Consider the following 21,960-nt stretch of genomic DNA (forward strand, 5'->3'; position numbering starts at 1 on the left):
CACTCATTCGTTCATTCATCATGAGTTCATTTGTTCTTTCAGCAAGTGTCTCCTTCTTGAGTGCTTTCTAGGGACCAAGGCACTGTTCTGTGAGATGCAGTTGTGAACAAAACTGATACGAATCTCTGCCCTTGGGAAGCGTTGGTGATGGTATAGAGGGAGACAGACAATAAAATCAATGAGAAAAATATGTGGGTGTTAGAAGAGCATAAGAGGTGGGTAGGAAGTTGAAGCAGGAAAAGGGGGTGGTCGCTGTGGAGAGGCTGGATGCAATTTAAATAGAGAAGACCCCCCAGAGCAGCTGATGCCTGGGCTGAACTGGCAGGACATATTCCCTCCCGAGATGTCCCATTTTCAATACCTAAGCTTTGGGTGCTTGAAATGACTTTCTCAGGTGCACCAAAAAATCTAGGCAAAATTCTTGTATCTTCCATATTGATAAATGCAGTAGCGAAGAAGAAAAATGCCAAGAGAAGTGCTCAAAGCTTATGGCCGAGTCGTGCATCTTTCCCCGGGGGGATCAGAGCATGTCCACGGCAGAGAAGAGAAGGAGCTGGGAGAAGGCAGGGCTGGTGAGGGCGACACGGTAGCACCCAGTCCACACTGCCAACCAGGTGGCTCTCTCATCTTCCCATTTGGACACAGTTGTTATAGGAATAAAAAAAGAAATCACATCAGCGGGGACTTCCCTGGGGGTCCACTGGCTAAGACTCCAAGCTTCCAATGCAAGGGGCACGGGTTCGATCCCTGGTCAGGGTACTAAGAGGCCGCATGCCACGCGGCGCGGCCAAAAAATTACAAAAAACAAAAAAAAACAAAGTCACCTCAAAACAGCTGTATCTCTGGTGGTGCCTTTGCTGTTTTCACATTCATCTTTTCACACCGATCTTTTTCACACTGATCTTTGCTGGTTATAATCAGCACTAATATTTGCCCTGGGCTTCTGGGTTTTCTCGTGTTTTCAGAGCTCCTAATGCAGTATGAGATGTAAAGTAAAGGAGGCATGGTCAGAGTTTTCTTTCTACATAAAATTTCAAGGTTTGAAGGGGTCTAGAGCCTAAATTGCCCAACTGCCTCACAAATTAAGGCCCCGAGGCTCAGAGAGACCGAGAGGTAAGTCCCTCTGCTTGGTCAGGCTGGAAAACTAGACTCCTAACATCACAGAGTTGATGTTATTACGGCACCATTCCCTTCCAGAAGCCAAGCTGGTTTTCCCTAAATAAAACTCGCAATACTTAAGACTGTTCTGGAGTTAACCACTGGTCCCAGGACTCTCAAATTAAACCGAGAATCTGCCTTGCCTGTGTTTAGGGTGGCAGCGTGGTCACCTGTCTCAGGAGCGGCGTGGCTCTGACCAGGATGGGGATGGGCTTGGCTGGCTGGTGTCAGCTGCTGGGCTCTTTCTTGGCCACTGGGATGCTTTGAGAGTGGGTCCCAGGAAGTAGCCTGGGCTGGTGCCCATTAGCCAACCCCTTCCGAAGCCCTGAATATGGACTTTGTCTGGCGGCCTCCATTCTGCTCCGAATGGACTAAAGCCAGTCATTTGGCAAAAATCAGCTCAGTGGCCGCCATTGTTCTTAAAGAGGCAGAGCTGAAAGGGCTGTGGGACTAATGTATTCTATTGTGCCCCTTGGGCTGGCCTCTGAGCGTGGGGAGAGGGCTGCATTCCACAGACGCCCCTCCCCCAGAGCTGGAGCTGCTCAGGCAGTCTTTGGGGCCATGGGTGCCTCACCTCCCAGGGAAAATCGGGGGGGGGAGGCACCCCATCTGGAACCCCTCGGGTGGAAAGAAAGGGTCTTGAGAGCAGCCAGGAGCCCAGGAAGCGAGCCAGGGATGGGAGTGGAAAGGTGGGGAGCTTCCACGGAGCCAGGCACTTCGCCCTGGTGGTCCAGCCCTGTCTCCCTCACCCCTGCTCTGCAGGGCACAGTCACCAATCAAGCAGCCCCTTCTCCTCTGCAATCCATTTCCCATCAAGAACATTCCACCTCCGAGGACAAGAGGGGTCACCGGATTTGTTTTGAGCTGCCTACAGATCTCTGGTTCCAAGGTCAGTTATGCCCGAAGCAAGAGAAATATGATGTGTGAAAGATAAGGAGGGAAGGGCTTGGAGACGGAGAGCCTGGGCTGACACATTTATCATATATGCCCTTTTAAGCACAGAGAAGGGGTCTGTGTGAGTCTGGGGAGACTACCTCTGGTTCCCTGTGTTTTTGCAAAGCTGGGCCTCCATCCCAGGCTTCCCCTCACTTTGGAGGGCTAGAAGGGACCTCAGCCAGCGGAGGAAGGAGGCGAGGCAGGGTGTGGTCCGCTGGTTGAGGTCTTTCCTAACAAGACAGAGGTTTGGAAGTGTGATTCCTCTGGACTTCAGCACCACCTGGTTCTTCCTCCCTGCCACCCCCTTTAATCTTCTACAAGTGTACTTATTCTCATGACAGCAACCATTCAACCTTTGGGGGCGGTATCACGAGGCTGAGAGCCTCCTTGTTTAGGATAGTCGGGGGTGGACAAAATGATGGCATGGGGAGAGAGAGAGAGAGAGAGAGACTTGTCTCCCAGCTTGACAGAACGATGGACCTGAGGAAGATGGGGTCTCTGTGTGCTGCAAACCACAGTGGGGGTGAGGCGGGGTTCTGGGGGGCTTGTTCTGGGGCCGAGTTCCTAGCATGTCCCTTGGTTTCCCTGAGTTGCTGGACAATAGGTGGGCAGATGCAGCTCCAGGATAAAGCATGTTGTCCCGACAGAGTGTGACAACCCGTCACCCACGCTCTTCCTACCACCACTCCCCCCAGCTTTGCTCTGCATACACTGGCCCCCTCAGCCGTCTCTGATGTGTGTCTTTCTTTCCCATCTCTATGGTTTTAGGGATCTGGGGGTACCTCTTAGAAGACCTCTCTTCCCCACAGGACCCAGCTCAGGCAAAGCTTATGTCAGGAGAAAAGAGAGGATGGAATTAACCCCCAATCTGAAATCCCCACTGATTATGAAGAGGCAATTTCCTTGCAGTGGAGATGGAAATAAAGCCCCCAATCTGGGACTGTGGGTGAGTTAAAATTATGCAGGATGCAGAGCATTTCATCCTCCAGAAAGAGTATTTTATTCTCCTGTCAAGGCGCCAATGATGATGGCAATAAAGGAAAACATAAGTGATAGTGGTAAGGATTATGTGGCAATTCAGGAAGTGGTCGCTTATATATTTATGGACCGACGTGGCTGGAAAACTTTTCACACCCAAGGAGTTCATGCAGAACTTGGAAAGCACTCCAAGGCTGAGAGGCTGTACTGGGGAAGCTGTTACTGATGGGGCTTACACTGTGTTTTAAGCAGTTTGGTTAATAGACTACAGTTAAAAATCAAGAACAAAGGGGTTTGATGGACAAATGATGCTTTCCTGGGGGTTGGGGATTATGGCTTTCCCGCAACACTATAAGTGTTAGAAGGACCCATGAAAGGCCATGCTTGTCTAGCGACAGATATTAAATATGATACAGCTTGGAGCTGCTGCAAGATTACAGAAGCCTCCAGATGCACAGCTGCTTATATTGCAGCATGTGGGGAAGAAAGCGGGGTCTGTCTGCCCCTGGCTGCTGCAGTCAGCCTCAGAGGTGCCAAGGGGCAGCGCTTCTGTGCTGCCTGCCCTTTGCTTTGTAGCACCCCTGCAGTGCTGCTTCCTTTAAGAAAGAGAGTTGCCTGTCCGCCCTTTCGGCCCGTGAGCTCGATTTCATTGTTGAAGGATTGTCTGAATGCTCTGTCCTTGGGGTGGCTGAGGAGCCTCTCTGTGACTTACTCTCCTCTTCTGAAAAGTGGGGATCCGTAAGCCCCTTCCAGTTGATTGCTACATCACGGAATGCAGAGCAATGTGGGTGCCCATGTGTGACAAATCCACTGACACCTAGAAATAGGTTGTTTTTGCAGCCATCGGAATTGAAACAGGAGAAAGACAAAGCAACTTCCTAGCCTTGGAGGAGTTTCTTAGGATGGTACTTCTCAGTCTTAAATATGCATAATATGCATGTTGGAACCTTGTTAAGATGCACATTCTGATTGAATACGTCCGGGGTGGGGCCTGAGATTCTGCATTTCTCACAAGATCCCAGAAGCTACTGATGCTGCTGGTCTGGGGACTACACTGTGAATAGTAATGTCCCAGGAGACAGTAAAAATTGGAATGTTCAGCCTTTGAGCTTCCTGTCTGCTGTGAGAGCCTCTAAATGAGAGACCTGTATCACTTAGGTTTGTTTCTATCTGTATGAATGAGAAAACCCAAATGATTTTGGATTTCAACAAGTGAGGCAGAGAGATTATAGGTCCCGCCCAACAGGAATTCCAGGGTAAGCCACTCAGGTCATTGCTTATGATCCAGGTTCTTTCCATCTTTCTGTCCCTCCACTCTAGTGTGTGGGCCTTTATCCTCATGCTTGTGGTCTCATGGTTGCAAGATGGCTGCTGTACTTCTTGGTATCACATCTGAATTCCAGGCAGGCAGAAGAGTGGAGGGAGGGTCAAGGTGCATGCCTTCTAAAGTTATCTGGATTTTTTTTCCCCCCACTGCCCAGCTTGTGGGATCTTAGTTCCCCAACCAGGGATCGAACCCAGGCCCCCTGCAGTGGAAGCATGGAGTCCTAACCACTGGACCACCGGGGAATTTCCTAAGGCTGTCTGTTTTAAAATGCTTTCCAGGGTGCCCCAGTTACCAACCTGCACTTACTTCTTACTGCTCAGAGCTGGGTCCTAGGACCCATCTCATTCAGGGATCCCGTGTCTACAACATGGCAGGCAGTGGGCTGAGTACGGAAGATACAAGGACCAAAAGGATATAGCTTCTGTCCTCAAGAAGCTTCTGGAGGAGCTCCAGACATGTAAACAAGCAAATAGTATTTGAGGAGGGCTGCTTGGATAGCCATGGTGCACAGGGGCAGAGGACTGCCTTGGCTACTTCTAGCAGGGGGACCCTGGGGAGTGGCCAGCCAAGAGAAGATGGGGAGCTGAGTCTTGGGTACCAATTGGGAAGACAGCTGGCCTGATGCATTCTGGGAATGGTGCATCTTCTCACGCTTCTATGGGAACCGTCCCAGTGCTGGGATGAAGCTGGCACGCCTGTAGGGCTGCACAGGTGGTTTCTGTCTGGCATACAATCTGATCAGTTGTGCCATAATGGGTTTTAAAATTTTTAATATCCCCCCTGGAAAGACCACGTAACTCTCAAGGTGTTCAGACCCTGAAGAGGACCGTACACAGAACTCCTGCCTCACATCCTGGACCAGCTCTCACACAGCCCTCTTTCTCTCTCTCTCTCTCCCAGGTGTAGTGAGCCCCCCTTCTTTGCATGGCTCCCAGTCTTTTCTCCCCTAGAGCATTTCTTCTGGGCATCCACATGCTGCCTGCACAGAGCTCTGTAGTCTCCTTGGCAACCCAGGACAGGCCGGGTCACCCTTCCTAGCAGCAGTTCCAAAGCCCCCACTTCTGACCCCTGCAGGCACCCGCTACTCCATCCCGCTCTTCCCTGGTTCTAGGACTCACAGGAAGACCCCTCATATACCTGCCCACGCTTCAGACCTATCTCTCCATCGCTCCCTCTTTCAAAACTGCACTGCTGGTGGCGGTCCCACCGCTCTGACGCTCCGGGTCTTCTTCTGAAAAATGGGAATAACGAGCTGCTGTGCCAGCTCAGAGGCTTCTTGTGAGGTCCAAAGGCGATAATGTGGGTAGACTGCAAACTGGGAAAGACTGAAGAATGGCAGCTCACTACTGGGGCTAGGGGCTAGGGACCGGGGGGCAGTGTGCCTGAGCTCAGGGGAGCAGGGCCTCTAGGACGCGGTGCGTTATTCAGGCGGAGGGAGACTAGGAGAGGAGACCCCCCAGCCGTGGATGGAGATCAGGGGATGAGCGCCTTCAAAGCGCATGTGTGGTCACCACACCTGACGGGTGCTCACTCATCCTCTCCCCGCACCTCGTTTATACCAAACCCATGAGAAAGGCGGCTCGCGGCTCCTTGGGGAATGTGTCCCCGTTGGCCTTCCCCACCCCATCCTCGGAAGCAATCCCAGCGATTTACGGGCCTCCGAAGCCTGTGTCACTTCACTTTCACTGCCTGGATCACCGGAGGGGGGCTTTCCTAAAGAACCATTTTCCCTGCTCTGTGATGTCCAAGCAAAGCCCGGGGCTCTGAGCCAGGACCTGGCATTAGGTCGCACCCTGCGGAGCCCTCTCCAGCTTCTCTTTGCCCCTTCTCCACTCCCAGGTGCTGTCAGAGGCTCTCAGGAACCCCGGCCTTCTGGGTACCAGACCCTGTTTTTTTTTTTTTTTTTTTTTTTTTTTTTGCGGTACGCGGGCCTCTCACTATTGTGGCCTCTCCCGTTGCGGAGCACAGGCTCCGGACGCGCAGGCTCAGCGGCCATGGCTCACGGACCCAGCTGCTCCGCGGCATGTGGGATCTTCCCGGACCGGGACACGAACCCGTGTCCCCTGTATCGGCAGGCGGACTCCCAACCACTGCGCCACCAGGGAAGCCCCCAGACCCTGTTTTTAACAGGGTTGTGTTAGGGTCAGTGCCCATGCAGGATTTGCAGGAAGTTCTCTTCTCCTCCGGAAATCGGCCAGTACATTCACCAACTTGTCCACCTTCCATGCCCATCTGCAACTGAGCAGCCTACTTGGTGCAGGCCCTGGGGAGAGGTGAGTTGGATACGTGTCTGTCCCCAAGGCCGGATGTGAGGATCAAAAGGATGCAGGAGAAAGGCTCAACCCGCCGTTGCTGGCTCTGAGGATGGAGGAGGCGACCTGGAGCCAAGGCATGTGGGCAGCGTCCAGAAGCTGGAAACGGCGGAGAATCCCAGAGCCTCCAGGAGGGACGCAGCCCTGCTACCACCTTGATTGTAGCCCAGAGAGGCTTCTGACCTCCCAAGCTGTAAGATGATAATACATCTTACAACAGTCCCACACTCTGTTTACAGTCTTTGTATAAGGCGCTGAGGATCAGTTCCTCTGCAGAAGGAGAAAACCATGTGAGTTATTCATTCTTACTTACTGCCTTGGTTCTCAGGAAACACAGCGTAAAATCGACGCTCAAGGGCATACCTCTCTTAGCCTGGGTCTTTCACACATCTGCCTCTCTCTACTACATATTTATGCATTTATTGGGGAGTGCAGAGCCTTATTGAGCACTTACTGTTTGCCTGGCACCATGCTAGATGCTGGGGATGCAAGGATAAAGGAGACAAAATAAGATCCTCCAAGAGCTCCCAGTTGTGTAAAAGACACCCCAAAGCAAGTAGTTATAAAAGGTCAACAGGAGGAGAGAGAGGTTAATCCGATTGGGGTGAAGGAGGGAGGTGATGGGCCGAGAGGGAGTCAGACAAACCTGCTGGGGAGAAGCAATGCTAGAAAGATGAACAGGTGGGTTTGCCACATAAAATACAGGATGCCGATTTCAATTTAAATTTCAGATATACAAGAAATAATGTATAGTATAAGTATATTCCATGCAATATTTGGGATATACTTATACTAAAAATCTTTTTTTTCTTGTTCATTTGAAATTCAAGTTTTACGGGGGCATCCTATAGTTTCATTGCTAAACCCGGGAAGTTTATGAGCTGGAGTTTGTACGAAGGTGAAGGAGGGTGTTACTGACAAAACAACGTGTGTAAGAGGGAGGGACTGGAGGGACATTGGAGGGCAAGATCTTGATATTCTTCTGGAGTCTGGGCTTTTTCCTGTGGACAATCAAAAAGTCTGTGAGGGTTTTAATCAGAAAACCAGCCCATTAGAGATTTTAAAAAGTTATGTTAAAAATGTGTGTTTTCGTTCCTTCTTTTCTGGAAGGCGGTACATAAATTCTACAATGTATATATCTATAAATAAGGTAGTATATTCAAAATTGAATACAAATTGCCAAGCCCAGTTTGACAATGCCTCTTCTGGGGAGAGAGAGGTGGGTCTACCTGAGCAGTGGGGCAGGCAGGGGCTGTGTGTCCGTGGCCTTGAGGTAGATTAGGGTGGGCACTAATGCTTGGGTGGCCTAGGGAGGAGAAATTACAGGGAGCAGAATTTCCCTTCAGGAAAGGAAGAACATTCTCATGAAGTTGCCTGAACCTGGTGGCTGTGTCCCCAAGAAGTGAAAGGGTCCAGTGGTGGTGGCTTGGTGCTCAGCCAGCCCCCATCAAGAATGGTGCAGAGGTTTGGGGACTTCCCTGGTGGTGCAGTGGTTAAGAATCCACCTGCCAATGCAGGGGACATGGGTTCAAGCCCTGGTCCGGGAAGATCCCACATGCGGCGGAGCAACTAAACCCGTGCACCACAAATACTGAGCCTGTGAGCCACAACTACTGAGCCTGCGCTCTAGAGCCTGCGAGCCACAGCTACTGAAGCCCGCGCGCCTAGAGCCCGTGCTCTGCAACAAGAGAAGCCACTGCAACGAGAAGCCCGCGCACCGCAACGAGGAGTAGCCCCTGCTTGCCGCAACTAGAGGAAGCCCGCGTGCAGCAGCGAAGACCAAGCACAGCCACAGATAAATAAATAAATAAATTTATTTTTAAAAAAATGGTGCAGAGGTTCACCAATACTGTATTGGACACTTAAGAATGCATTTGGAGGGTAGCTCTTATGTTAAGTGTTCTTAGCACAGTAAAAAATGAATAAAAAGAAAGATGCAGAGGGGTGTTTGCCTGGGAGGAGGTGGAGCTGGACTATGCCTTTAACTCCAAATGTTTATGATTCTTCCCAGACATTCCCAATCCCAGACAGCAGGTCAGGCCAATTCTTTTTTTTTTTTTTTTTTTTTCGGTACACGGGCCTCTCACTGTTGTGGCTTCTCCTGTTGCGGAGCACAGGCTCCAGACGCGCTGGCTCAGTGGCCATGGCTCACGGGCCCAGCTGCTCCGCGGCATGTGGGATCTTCCCGGACCAGGGCATGAACCCGTGACCCCTGCATCGGCAGGCGGACTCCCAACCACTGCGCCACCAGGGAAGTCCCTAGGTCAGGCCAATTCTTGAGTCAGAGGGGATTGGGAACCTCCGGGCATTTGCACCTCCACAGAGGCGGAGCAGAAAAGCAGCTCATCCAAGTGAGAACATTTCTGTGCTTTGTGGTGTCTCGTATGGAATGCCATTTTAAACGCTGCAGACTGTAGAACACAGTTAGGACTGTGTGCCTCCCTGACACTGGATGTTGAGAATCCACATATTTTATTTCCTGAGGTAGCAGGGCAGGCATGAATAGCCCTGATTTACAGATGAGAACTCAGCGCAGAGAGTCAAGTGTGAGTCATCCAGCCTGTAAGGAGCAGAACTGGGGCCATACTCCATACATCCTGGGTCTGAACGCAGACCCATCACCACCCAGCCACAGGCAGGAGACCCTCCGCCCTGCACACTCGCTCCAGGATGATGGAGAGGACGCTGAGTGTACCTCTGGAGAGTGTCATCAAAATCACTGATGATATGACAGTGAAACAGAATGGGAGAAACCGGCCGGAAAGGTCCACCCCGCAACCCTTGTTTTTTCGGAAGAGGGCAGGATGGAGCTCTGTGTGTAGGCGCCGGGGAGGCCCTGCAGTGACCCTGCATAGCCTGACATTCAGCTTTCGGCGACCCGGGAGACTGAAGAATGCCTCCTTAAGGTGGGGCTATGAAGCAACAGGGAACACGCTTCCACGTTTTTTTTTTTTTTTTTTTTTTTAATAAGTTTACTTATTTATTTTTGTCTGCATTGGCTCTTCGCTGCTGTGCGCGGGCTTTCTCTAGTTGCGGCGAGCGGGAGCTACTCTTTGTTGTGGTGCGCAGGCTTCTCATTGCGGTGGCTTCTCTTGTTGCGGAGCACGGACTCTGGGCACGCGGGCTCAGTAGCTGTGGCGCATGGGCCTAGTTGCTCTGCGGCATGTGGGATCCTCCCGGACCAGGGCTCGAACCCGTGTCCCCTGCATTGGCAGGCGGATTCTTAACCACCGTGCCACCAGGGAAGTCCCACTTGCACTTTTTTGAAACGAAAACCACAAGTTTAAAGGTGTATTTTGCCCCTGTTCATTCAAGAAGGAAAGATGTGCCTGGCTCACAACTCCCATACTGGAGACCCCTGGTTTCTGAGAGCTCTGTCATGTCAATAACATGTTTAAAGAACCTTTGTTCTAGAACTTTCTCCTCCACACACACACATTCTTGCCATTAGGGCAAGGGAGACTGGGCTTTGAAGTGCAAAGTTTTGACAATATGACAAAGCACCACACAAACCCAACAGCTGCATATGCACCTCTAAAATATGAAGTGTTCAGGCTGTTCTGGGGGAGGGGGAGGGGGGAGGAGGAGAAAGAAGAGATTGTGTTTATTCTTAAAAAGCAGTAGGTCAACTTAGGGTAAATATTCAGGTATCAAAAACAATGGCTAGGGCTTCCCTCGTGGCGCAGTGGTTGAGAGTCCGCCTGCCGACGCAGGGGACGCGGGTTCGTGCCCCGGTCCGGGAAGATCCCACATGCCGCGGAGCGGCTGGGCCCGTGAGCCATGGCCGCTGAGCCTGCGCGTCCGGAGTCTGTGCTCCGCAACGGGAGGGGCCACAGCAGTGAGAGGCCCACGTACCGGCAAAAAGAACACAAACAAAAACAATAGCTAAAGTGTTTAAAATTTATTAGATTAACAAACTTGCTCAATTATATTATTTGATTTAATTTAAAATTTATTAACTGATAGCTGTTCCACATATTATTTTAGAATTTATAATATTTGTACTGTTTCAGTAAATTTTCACCAGAGTTGTCTGCTCAGAGCTAATCATTTATTCAATTTTCCACTTACCCTCTGAATATCTGGATTTAGAAATCATTACATCTCTTGTTATATATGAGATGACCTTATAAAAATTAGTGCTAGCTTCCTCCTCAATTTCAAGAAAATCAAGACATTTTCTTTAAAAACATTTTAAAAGATTACCTGGGCAGTCACGCTCAGTGCAGTTCCAAACTCCATGGGCACTGATTGGTGGTGGGCAGTCATTCTCCAAAATCCTAGGTGTGAGTTAAAGTCTGTCAGTGGGACAGACTTGAGCCTTTCCTTTCCAGCTGGGCCTTGAGAGGAGCCAGAAATGTACTGAGTTTAGGATTCTGGGGTCTTACATCCACACTCCCTGTATTTCTCAGAACAGTCATGTCCCTGGCTTGCCCCAAGAGGCCTCTCGCTAAGGCCATTTGTGGGTGATCAATGAGAAACAGCAAGACCTAGGCTAGGCCCTCCCATGAACGGATTTGTGAGATTTACTCCAGACTCGAGACCCCCCCACCCCCACCCGGCCCCAGGACTGGTGGAGGTGTAGTCACTTGGACTAGTTTCCAGAATTTTCATGGTGGGCAGACCCAAGTCCTCCCACCATTTGGGGAAACAGTGCAAACATGAGTGAGAGCTGGGCAAAGACTGGATCCAGAGGTGACAGGATGTTATCTGCTAACGCAACTCTTTGCAATGAGTACGTAAACAGACACATTTGTCTTGGGACTGAGGGCCTGCCTGGAGGAGAGAAAAGGACCCCTACCAAACTGCATTTTTCTCTAACTGCCCCTTGAGTCGAGTCACAGTTGCCTGGTTTCCTGAGGTCTATTCTGTGTCTGTGAAGAATGTCTTCCCCAGCTTCTGGGGCTGAGCATTACCAATTGTTTAGGGATTAACCCTTCGCCACCCAAAGTCTTGCTCTCCCGCCATCTCTTTGCCTCCATGCTGCCCCTCTCGTGTTAATGCACCTTTCATTGGCTTAGAAATGACAGGGAAGGTGACCATTGGCAGTTGCTTCCTGTGTGCACAGTGGAATCACCATCTCGTTAGGGGCACCAGGGCTTTAAGAAAATAGCCTCGCTTCTTCAGAAACTCTAGTCGTTTGACTTGGAATGTGTCCATCAAGAAATTTGGTCTGCAGAATCTAAAGCAAGCTTCCCCAGAGCTTTACAAACAAGCTGGCCCAGCAAGGCAGCGCCTCCTCCGGTGTCTGCCTTGAGCCCGGAGCTCTGTGGCCATTTGCCACCTGGGGAGGTGCCACACTGCTCAGATGTGGTCTGCAGCGTTCTTGGCCGCCCTCCACCCCACATTTCAGGACACAAGCAGTGTGGAGACCCAGTTAACCTCAGGAACTGCTGTTGCTGTCTTCTGCCCCTGGGGTCAGTCGTGGTCACACTTCAGGTCCCTGAAGCTTGAGCCTCCCCCTCAGGGTCCCGTTTGAAACATACAAAGAATCCCCAGGAACTCTGAGGTGGCAGTGGCAGAGGGACTTCATTTCCCGGGGGGCTGGATGGGAAGGATGGGCTGTTTCTGCTAAGACTTCCCTCTTGCCTCCTGCTTTAACGGAACCCCTGGTTTTTGACTTGAAGTTCCTGGGCCAGCTCTGAATGCAGCATGTGTGCCTGAGTGATGGACTTGATATTTACACAAGCCACGCTGATAAGTGCACATGTGTTTTTAATGTTTTGGCTTTCTAGACCACAAACATGTCAATGTGCATATGCGTGCACACACAGACGTGCTCTTGGGCTGGGCCTTGAGTAGGGCTCTTTTTTTTTCTTCTTCTTTTTCTTTTTTTAAACGGTTCTCGCAGAGTTAACACCTTTGTTAGCACCCTTTCCTGCCTCACTGCCTCCGGGTTGTCGGAGGGCCGTCATCCGGTTATCCCACCTGGAAAGGCGCTGCCTTTTTAAGCCAGCAAACAGCCCGACGACACCTTCGCCTGGCCCTTTCGGGAGCCGAGCCCCACGGGCTGGGGATTGAAAAGCAGACCTCCTTTGCCGCAGCCTTCCTGAGCCCCGGTCTGTCGGAAACGGCCCATCTTCGTCTGCAGCCACAGAGAACAACACCGAGGAGGTGGGCTGCTGCATAAAGTTAGGGAAAACTGTTTGAAAAAAAAAAAAAAGTCTTGATTATCTCATGGACTTGCAAGTACTGTTAAGGTTCCTTACTTTCCTGCCATCTGACTCAAGTTAACAGCAGCATTAAACATCGTCTTGACCCACCGCACGCTTCTCTTCGTCCCCAGTCTCTCTTCCTTTTTTTTTTCTTCTTTTTCTCGTTTCCCCCCCCTTCTTCCTTCCTTTATTTATTTTTTGGTTTTGTTTTTTAAGGGGTGTTGACCTGCGCTGAGTTCTAGGGAGCCGACCCCTCCCGCCCGCGAGCCGATTGGCCGGCCACGCGGGTGACTGACGGGCGGGCCCGGAGCGCTCGCGGCGGCCGGCGCTGATTGGCCGGCGCGGCTCGGAGGGCTCGGCCGCGGGAGCGCCGGACACTCGGGTCCCGCCGCCTCGGGAGCCGGGCCGCACTCGGGCCGCGCGCTCGCCTCCCCGCGCGAGCTCCCTAGGGTCGCCCCGCCAGCGCCTGGCGCGGGTGCGGACGGCGCCTTTTGTGCCCGGGGGCTCCTGGAAGTTCGCGGCGGGACGCGCGCGGGGAGGCGGCCGAGGACGCCCCGCGTCGCAGAGGCCGGGGCGCCGAGCATGGGCGGCGGGCGCTGGGCCGCGGCGGGCGCGCTGCTGGCGCTGGCCGCCGGGCTCCTGGCCGCAGGCTCGGCCAGCGAGTACGACTACGTGAGCTTCCAGTCGGACGTCGGCGCGTACCAGAGCGGGCGTTTCTACACCAAGCCGCCGCAGTGCGTGGACATCCCGGTGGACCTGCGGCTGTGCCACACCGTGGGCTACAAGAGGATGGTGCTGCCCAACCTGCTGGAGCACGAGACCATGGCCGAGGTGAAGCAGCAGGCCAGCAGCTGGGTGCCCCTGCTCAACAAGAACTGCCACATCGGCACCCAGGTCTTCCTCTGTTCGCTCTTCGCGCCCGTCTGCCTGGACCGGCCCATCTACCCGTGCCGCTGGCTCTGCGAGGCCGTGCGAGACTCGTGCGAGCCCGTCATGCAGTTCTTCGGCTTCTACTGGCCCGAGATGCTCAAGTGCGACAAGTTCCCCGAGGGCGACGTCTGCATCGCCATGACCCCGCCCAACGCCACCGAGGCCTCCAAGCCCCAAGGTGAGGCGGGGGGTTCCCGGGGCTGTCCGCGCTGCGCCCCGGGACTGGGGACGTGCTCTCGGCCGTGCCCGACCGCCTTGAGAGCTACCGGCCCGTCCGAGGTGGTGCCCGGCGGGGCGAGCGCCGCGCGCACCCGGTCCGGGTCCTGGAGCCGCTGTCCTGGGATCCAGTCAACGGTGAAACAAAGCCTTAGCTCTGGCTCCCAGAAGAGCTCTTCTGTCCCTCGCGAGGGAACCGAGTCCCTATCGGAGTTTTGAACCCCCCAGACGGGATGCTCCGGGGAAAAAAAAAAAAAAAAAGCCTAAACCCCAGATCTGGGAAGCTCAGAAAGGCCGAGCAAATGCTAAGGTGCAGGTTTGTTTATTTGCTTAGGTTTCAGGAGGATTTTTTTTTTTTTTAACGCTTTCCTTAGCTAGTCATTCAGCCAAGTAGCTCCAGGACTGGTTCAGAACTGGCCGAGAAAAAAAGTTCAGAAGTTGCGAGGCTTTCTGTTTCTCTACCCCTTTCAGTTAACAGCTTCGGGAAGGTTTGGGCGGGGGCGGGATGGAAAGGCTCTTCTCCCTCATTCTTGCATACCCCCTGCTTCTCTCATTTACACAAATCCTCAGGTAATTAGAAAGATAAAATTGTCATTAGCTCATGGCTCAGCTCCCCTTGGGGAGCGAGGCTCCGCAGATTGGAGGCTTTCCTAACAGCCCCAGGGATGAGCCAGAGGTACTTCTCTGAAACCCCTTCCACTTAAAGGGCAGTTCTTGGTGGGGGTGGGGGTGGGAGGAAAAACCATCCCGGGGAGGCAACAAAACAGAACGAAACAAGTTAACAAGCAAATAAACCAAAACAAAACCCCACAGAACAAACAAGCCAACGAAAACAACCCAGCACTGTGGCCTGACTTTTAGAGGAGTGAATTCAACCCCAAATTCTTCGGAAGCGGAGTTGAGGCTCAAAGAGGTGGAGGTCCATACCCAGGGCGCCGAGCAGAGCGGTCCGCATCCCAGGGGCTTTTGAGGAACGGGTTTACGGTGGGGGGAACCTGCTCATGGCTGACTCAGTTCATCTCCAAGGGATACCAAAGCACAAAGGTCCCCCGAGGGGCGTACTCCCCAGAGTGAGGGTGGGGTAGTCCCGGGAAAGGGCACCCCGAACTTTGAATGCCTTGGCTTATTCCAGGGAAGGAGGAGGTGGTCCAGAGGGGCGGGTGTGGGGTGGCAGGTCTGGCGGGTGGGCAGGGCAGCGGCCCGCCTGCGGGGGCAAGGTCTGGGTCCCGCTGCTCCCCTTTCCTGGGGGTCTGCACAGAGTTCACCTTCGGGGAGGCGCAGCCCTTTGAGAACGGGAGCCGAGCCGTTACCTGGAGCGGACAAAGCGCTTTGTATTCTGTCCGCGTGGAACCCACGGGATTTTCCTTCTCCCCGTCGGCACTGCCGGCGGGCAGACTAGCCCAGCCCTGCCCCCGGAGGCCGCGGCCAGCTCTGCTGGGGCTGAGTCCACCCCCCAAGTGCCCCTTTCTGGTACAATCAGCGACAGAACACTTCTGAGGGGGAAGCCCTTCTGACGGGAAGGTAGGGGTGCTGGCTGGGCTGCCTACTTGTGAAGGGACGAGCATCCTCCACCTCGATGCCCCAAAGGCAGGGGTGGCGGGGTGGTGGTAGGGGACCAAACCCGGGCTCTCTTCTTGGAGGCTTCGACTCCTTGGCTGTGTCCCACCTGGCTGCTCCCAAAGTCTGCCCTTTGCACCATCTCCTCTCCTCCCTCCATCCCAGGAGCGCTCAGGTCGTCACCCTCCTGAGACCAGCTGCACACAGAGAACAGTCCCGTGTGGGACTTGGGACCCGGTCGTCCCCACCGAGTCTTTGGTGACAGGCTCTGGGGGAGGCTCCGCTCCTGCCCAGGACTGCGGCCCCTCAGTGGGAGGGACCCCCTATAGGAGTCAGTCCTCTGGGGCCGAGAGGCCACTGACTGTCAGCTGAGCCCGGAGGTGGGAGGGCTGTGTGTGTGTGTGTGTGTGTGTGTGTGTGTGTGTGTGTGTGTGTGTAGGGCAGGTGGAGACTGGTCCTTGTAACCTTACGGCTGGTGGCTCCAGCATCAGAACTGGTACTTTGGAGGAGACCAAGTATACATGCCCTACTTTTATTCTTTATTTCTTTTTATTCTGTAAACTTAAAATGGAATTTTCAAAGCAGCGGCATATCCTTGCATGCCGCAGGCTGGTTTCTGTTCACATACTTGGACAAGCACCGTTTGGGGGTATTGGGCAGGCCTTTGGGGCCGCATGTTATCAAAGATAAACTTGATAATGAGACTGAGTCAAAAGACACCCCCCCACACCCCCAAAGGCTTCAGCCCAAGCTGCTTCAGCATCTGTTATGGGAGAGGAAAAGTGTTTGTTTGTTTGTTTTCAGGAAAGTTATTTCTAAATCTTGCCCTTGCATTAGACCTGTACATTCCCAGGCCGATAAATTGTCGTTCCTCCTCCCAGCCAGGTTTTACTGATTCAAGCTCTGCGAACGAGCACATACCTTTAGTTTTATTTTGTTGTTGATTAGGCATGTTGTGCGTTAAAACAGCCTGGCTGTTTTAGTCACAGATTGCAGAGGCCACGGTACACTCATCCTTCCCGGGAGCCTTCCTTAGGGTCCCTTCCCTGTATTGAAGAGCTGGCCAGGCAAGACCTGCTCTGTGTGTGTGGGGTGTGTGTGTGTGTGTGTGTGCTGTGTGGGGGTGTGTGCCGTGTGCATGTGTGTGTGTGCTGTGTGTGTGCGTGTGTGTGTGCTGTGTGAGTGTGTTCTCTGTGTGTATGTGTGTGTGTGCTGTGTGGGGGTGTGTGCCGTGTGCATGTGTGTGTGTGCCGTGTGTGTGCGTGTGTGTGTGCTGTGTGAGTGTGTTCTCTGTGTGTATGTGTGTGTGTGCTGTGTGGGGGTGTGTGCCGTGTGCATGTGTGTGTGTGCGTGTGTGTGTGAGTGTGTGTGCGTGTGTGCGTGTGTGTGTGAGTGTGTTCTCTGTGTGTATGTGTGTGTGTGCTGTGTGGGGGTGTGTGCCGTGTGCATTGATTTTTAAAAATCCACTTACTCTTGATTCCAGTGTTGGACTTTCCCGTCCTCTCCCTTAACTACTGATGAAACACAAAACGTTTTGGGTTTTGGTTCTTTTGCTTTAAACATTATTTTAAATACACCTTAAAACAGCCATTTAGTTCTGCCTCTCCGATGGATGACTGGGTGGATTTCTCCTGCTCGGGCCGCTCGCAGGGCCCCCCAGCACGATCCAGAGAGGCCACAGATTAACAGCGCCCTACACAGTCTAGAGCTGCTCCACAGTCGGCTGTGGGTGGGGGCAAGCCGTGCAAAGGCGCAGAACTCACTGCAGCCAGCTCCTGCCCGGCTGGGAGACGCTGAGGGCCAAACGTAGCTGAGTCCGGGGCGCCAGTTGGATAGGGGAACTCAGAGCGTCTAGACAAGGTGATGTGAGCGAACAAGGGGAATCCGGTGTTTGTATTCAGATAGTCCTGCCCTGCAGGTTGTTTGGTCAAGGTCACATTCGTAGAACTTTGCAACGTGATAACTTCCACTGAAAAAAAAATAACCCAAACAAGGAAAGCCCCAAAGCACAGTCCACACTCCCGAAGTAGATACCATGGTCCTTCCCACATTGCGGGATTTCCTTTCTGTTTTTCTCCCCGTGGAAGCAAGAACCATGATGCAAAATTCTGGGTGAGTTTTTCCCTTTTGTCAGAAACACAACCTCTGGAATCCGATCTTAAGTTCTGGCTGAAAAGCACATTTTCAGCATCCGGGTCAAAATATAGCCCCATGGTCTCCTGCTCGGGGCGTGGCTGTGGTTCTTGCTGCAGGACTCTGGATGGAGTGCGGCCCTGGGCACAAAGTAAAGGTGGGACAGGGATCTGTCAGTAAAGACCAAGGTGTACGGCCTCTGCTGCGCCTCGCAGGGACCCTGCTTGGAAGTGGGGCAGGGGGGTCGCGCATCACCTTCCCGGAGCTGGGGACCAGCTGCGTCCTGGGGGCAGCACTGGCCCCGGAGGGCTGTACAGCTCCCTTCTCATCCACCATGGGAGGCTCTGCCTGTTTCTCTGAGCCATAGAAGTGCTCGAAGGTGAAGGAGATGCCGCCAGAGGAGCCACGAAGACGGAGGGGGAGGAAGAGGATGAAGAGCCTGAGTCGGAGCGAAGGTCACTCAGCGCCCCATCCTCCCTGGGGGTGACTGCTCCCCCCCCCACAGCGTGGCCGGGCATGGCCTCCACCAGTGCTGCCGAGGTGGAGGACCCTTAGAATGTGCTCTTGCTTTCCGGCATCATGGATAAAACTCCAAGTTGTCTGATAGATGATGGAGGTGACGGTGGGATGGCAGCGGTGGTGCCAAGCCACCTTCCCTTCTGGCGATCCCACTGGGCCGCTCTCTCCCTGCCCTTCCACGGAGCCCCCTTACCTCCCAGGGGTCTCTCCAGCATCAGCAGCATTTGGCTGGGAGGACCCGCTGGCCCTGGCCTCCGAGGCCTCCCCCTCCCCCGGGGCCTCAGCTGCCCCCGGTGGCCCCCATCCCTGCAGCACACACACCTCCTCTTCAAAGCCCTTCACAGTGTGAAAACGCCTCCAGAGGGTCTCTCCCATGTCTCGCCAAGTCCTTCCCTTGGGCAGCAGGGCTGGTGCCGTTCCCAGCCCCCACCAGCTTCTCCTGCTTCCCGCCCCTGGCAGGAGCTCGCTGCAATAGCCCTTCTGGGGAGGGGTGTTCAGGGCCTGTGGTTGGAGTTTGTGAGTCGGGCTGATTTTCTTTCTTGACTCCTGGAGAGCTGGTCGGACGGATCGGCCATCTTTTGGGGAGTTTGGGAACAGGAAGTGGGCAGGAATCAGAGGGGGGTATTTCAAGGAGAGGGGAGAAAGAACTGGGGGGCAAACAACTGGGGTAGAAGTGTTTGGTTACAAGTCAGCTTCTCCTAGGGGCCCACCACATCCATCAAACCACGACTCAGGACCCGCCCCATCCAGCCCCACATCATGTTGGTTTTCATAGTTGTACCATATTCAACAGCTCTAGTCCCCAGATTTTCAAGAAACTATGCGTCTGTTTTGGTCTCCAGGACTCGTCTTTTCTCAAGTTGCCCTATCAGGAATTCCAGAAGACCTTTAACTCCTTCCAGCCTGGTCCCTGGGCTGATCCAGGCCCCAGGGGCAGGTCCGCCCCGCGTTCCACCGCAGTCACTCAGCTCCTGTTCTCCCCTTGCCCTTCCTAGGCACGACGGTGTGTCCTCCCTGTGACAACGAGCTGAAATCTGAAGCCATAATCGAGCATCTCTGTGCCAGCGAGTTTGGTAAGAAAGCGTCCCTGGCCGCCTCCGGGAGGTTGGGCATCCCTGGCTGCTCCCATTCTGCATCCGTGGTGCAGAGCCTGTGGGAGCATCTTTTTGGAGATGTGTATTCTCTCCCTCCATCCTCCCCGGACGGCTGCTGTTCTCAGGCAGATGGAAGGCCAGATAGGATGGGGAGCCGGCCGGTTTTTATGAAAGTCAAACTTGGCTTCTGTTCTTCCGTGTGTGGGATCACTCGGCAGGTTTGGGGGGACCTTCTCGAGGAGTGGAGGGAGGCAGGCTTGGGGAGAGCTGTAGAGGAGCTGGGGGAAACCGGGCGGCTTGGGCTGGCCTCTCGGCACAGCTCTTCTTCCATCCACCCCTAGGTGTCAGCACCACTCTGCCCAGGATCTGGGAGGGGAGTCTCCATGCGCTTAGGGCATTGCCGGGGCGGGCGGGTAGTGGGTGCGGCGGCTCTCAGGTCCTTCCAGGCCAGGAAACTGACAATCCCACAGTGAGGGGTTTTCCTTCCCTTCTTCGCAAATCACTCCGGGCTAAAAGGCAATTCTGGATGAGCCCTTGCAGCCCTAGGAGAAGGGCTGGATGTGGCCCTGGGGGCTGATCTCAGGGAGCCTCTCAGGGACGGTCCCCGGTAGTCTGCCCCGCAGAAGACCGAGCTTCACACACCGTGGGAGGCTGTCCTCTGGAAAAATAGACGTGAACTGCATCCTTTTGAAGGGCCGACTCCCTCCAGCCTCTATTGTATATGGATGCTGAGAAGTGCCTGCCGCCAGGCCTGCTTTGCCAAGGACAGGTTCTCACGATTCTGGCCATTGTGTCCCCGAGGCTGGATTTCTTACAGAATTCCTCCCAGGGAAAGCATGATGGTAGGTAACGTGAGTGTTTACGTCCATCCAGGGCTACCTACTCCGGGTTTTCACTAACCAAGCATAATAAAGTACGTGAAAGGGCCTCGTGCTGGCAAAGTGCCATGTTGGAGAGCTGCACACGTGTATGTGCGCACTTGTAAGCTGAAGGAAATGGTACATGTGACAGGTGTAGTCTCAGGTATTTGTCATTGTGACTGAAGGCGGGAAGTGGCGAATTCTGACCCTTTGCCACGGAGAGCTTCTTGAGAATGCACACGTTTTTTAGTGCCTTATTTCTGCATTGAGTATCTCTCCCTGCCTTCTTGGTTCTTGGTGAATGACCGCTGGGACGATTTCGTCTCCCAAGCATTCCACTGCTTGTGTTTGAGTCACATCCTTTGTTCTGGTTGCCATTTTAAATGAACTCAGATAAATTGTAGAGGGACCTGCAGCAATGTTCCCAAACTCTGATGACCCTTCCGTCTGACGGCGGTGACACTTGCTTGTTGACGCTCACACCCTTGCTCCATCAAGGGGAGCCCAACGCCCGGCGAGGCTGGCAGGTCTCTGCGGCAGAGTCTGCGCGGCCCCAGCCTGTCCGAGTCACAAGCTTTCCTTCCGCAAACGGCGCGAGATTCCTTCCCAAAGAGGCATTTGGGCATCGAGAAAAAGGCCAGAAATAAAATCTCTCAGAAGTCCTGATGAGAAGCCTTTTGCTGCGTGATTGGCGGGGGGGGGTGGGGGGGGTGGCAGGAAGAATCTGCTCGGATGTGGCTGTTATCCCGAAGCATCCTTCCTTGCGGGGGGCCGGAGGCAGTGTGGATAATACTCAGGGGCCACCTTCAGATTTCACTGACCCTCTTCCGATAGTGTAAATCACCACACTCACTTTTAGAAGTCGACTCCCTGACGTTTCAGCAACTCCAGGCAATCGTATTAGAGCCCACTCTGAAAGGTAATATATTAGCTGATGTTCTACGTTCAGATGACTTCTCCCGGGATGACTTCTCCTGGGACTGCGTGTGCGGAGGACGCGACTCAGATTCAGTGTGTCCAGTCATTGACTGAGCCACGCGTCCAGTCGGTCACTCAACATTTCTTGAGTGCAGAGCTCTGTGCTAGATACCGTGTCCTCAAATACGGACCTAGAATAGACGAAAATTTCATTAAAGAAATTTCTTCACCCCGACCAAGCACGAATCGGTGATTTCCTAGAGAATCGTGGTGTCATAGAACTCACCGCCTGAAGGGGGCGCCGTGGAGACTCCAGGCGAAGGATGTTCGGCAGCCCTGAGAAGAGAATCTGCACCTTCTCGTTCAGATTCTCGGTAACCCACCAATCTGCTTTTGTTGGGGGCTTTAGTGGCAACTTGTTAAACTAGAGCCGTTCGCTAGACATGGGCTGAAGAAGCAAACCTTGGGAAAGAATTTGAGTGTGAAGGTTGACCTTTGGGTGAAGGGGAAAGGTGTGGAGGGGGCTGCGGTAAGCCTACTGGGGAGGGACAGCCTCTCCCCGCGGCAGTGGCTCCCTGCGTGCAGGCGCCAGGGGTGTATCTTATTTTAATAACCAGTCAGGGCCTGGGCAATCTGATTGGCTGTTTGGGACTGTGTTCCTTTCACCGGGAGATTATCTCCTTCTTGAGTTCCTAGAACTTTTGAATTCTCCTGGATCCTCCAGGTCATCCTATCAAGTCCACTTATTTCACAAATAAGGCGTCTGACTTGCCCCACTGGAGTTCTTTTACTCGCTGTCATGCTGCCTTCCCCCCTTAGGAGAAGATGAACAGCCGCTGGGCTCCCTCCTGGAGGCATTTATCTCCT

At 53.5% G+C, this 21,960-nt stretch overlaps 1 protein-coding gene across 1 annotated transcript in view; it reads left to right on the forward strand.

The window, feature by feature from the left end:
• The first annotated feature begins 13,018 nt into the window (after positions 1–13,018).
• SFRP1 (secreted frizzled related protein 1) overlaps positions 13,019–21,960 on the forward strand; it is a 44,306-nt gene continuing 35,364 nt past the window's right edge. Inside the window, exons 1-2 of the mRNA XM_060001069.1 lie at positions 13,019–13,974; positions 19,217–19,294. Of these exons, the coding sequence (XP_059857052.1) occupies positions 13,449–13,974; positions 19,217–19,294 (604 nt within the window). The 5' untranslated portion in view covers positions 13,019–13,448. The remainder of the gene's footprint in view (positions 13,975–19,216; positions 19,295–21,960) is intronic.

Source organism: Delphinus delphis, chromosome 21 (assembly GCF_949987515.2).
Source record: "Delphinus delphis chromosome 21, mDelDel1.2, whole genome shotgun sequence".
Classification (NCBI taxonomy): Eukaryota; Metazoa; Chordata; class Mammalia; order Artiodactyla; family Delphinidae; genus Delphinus; species Delphinus delphis.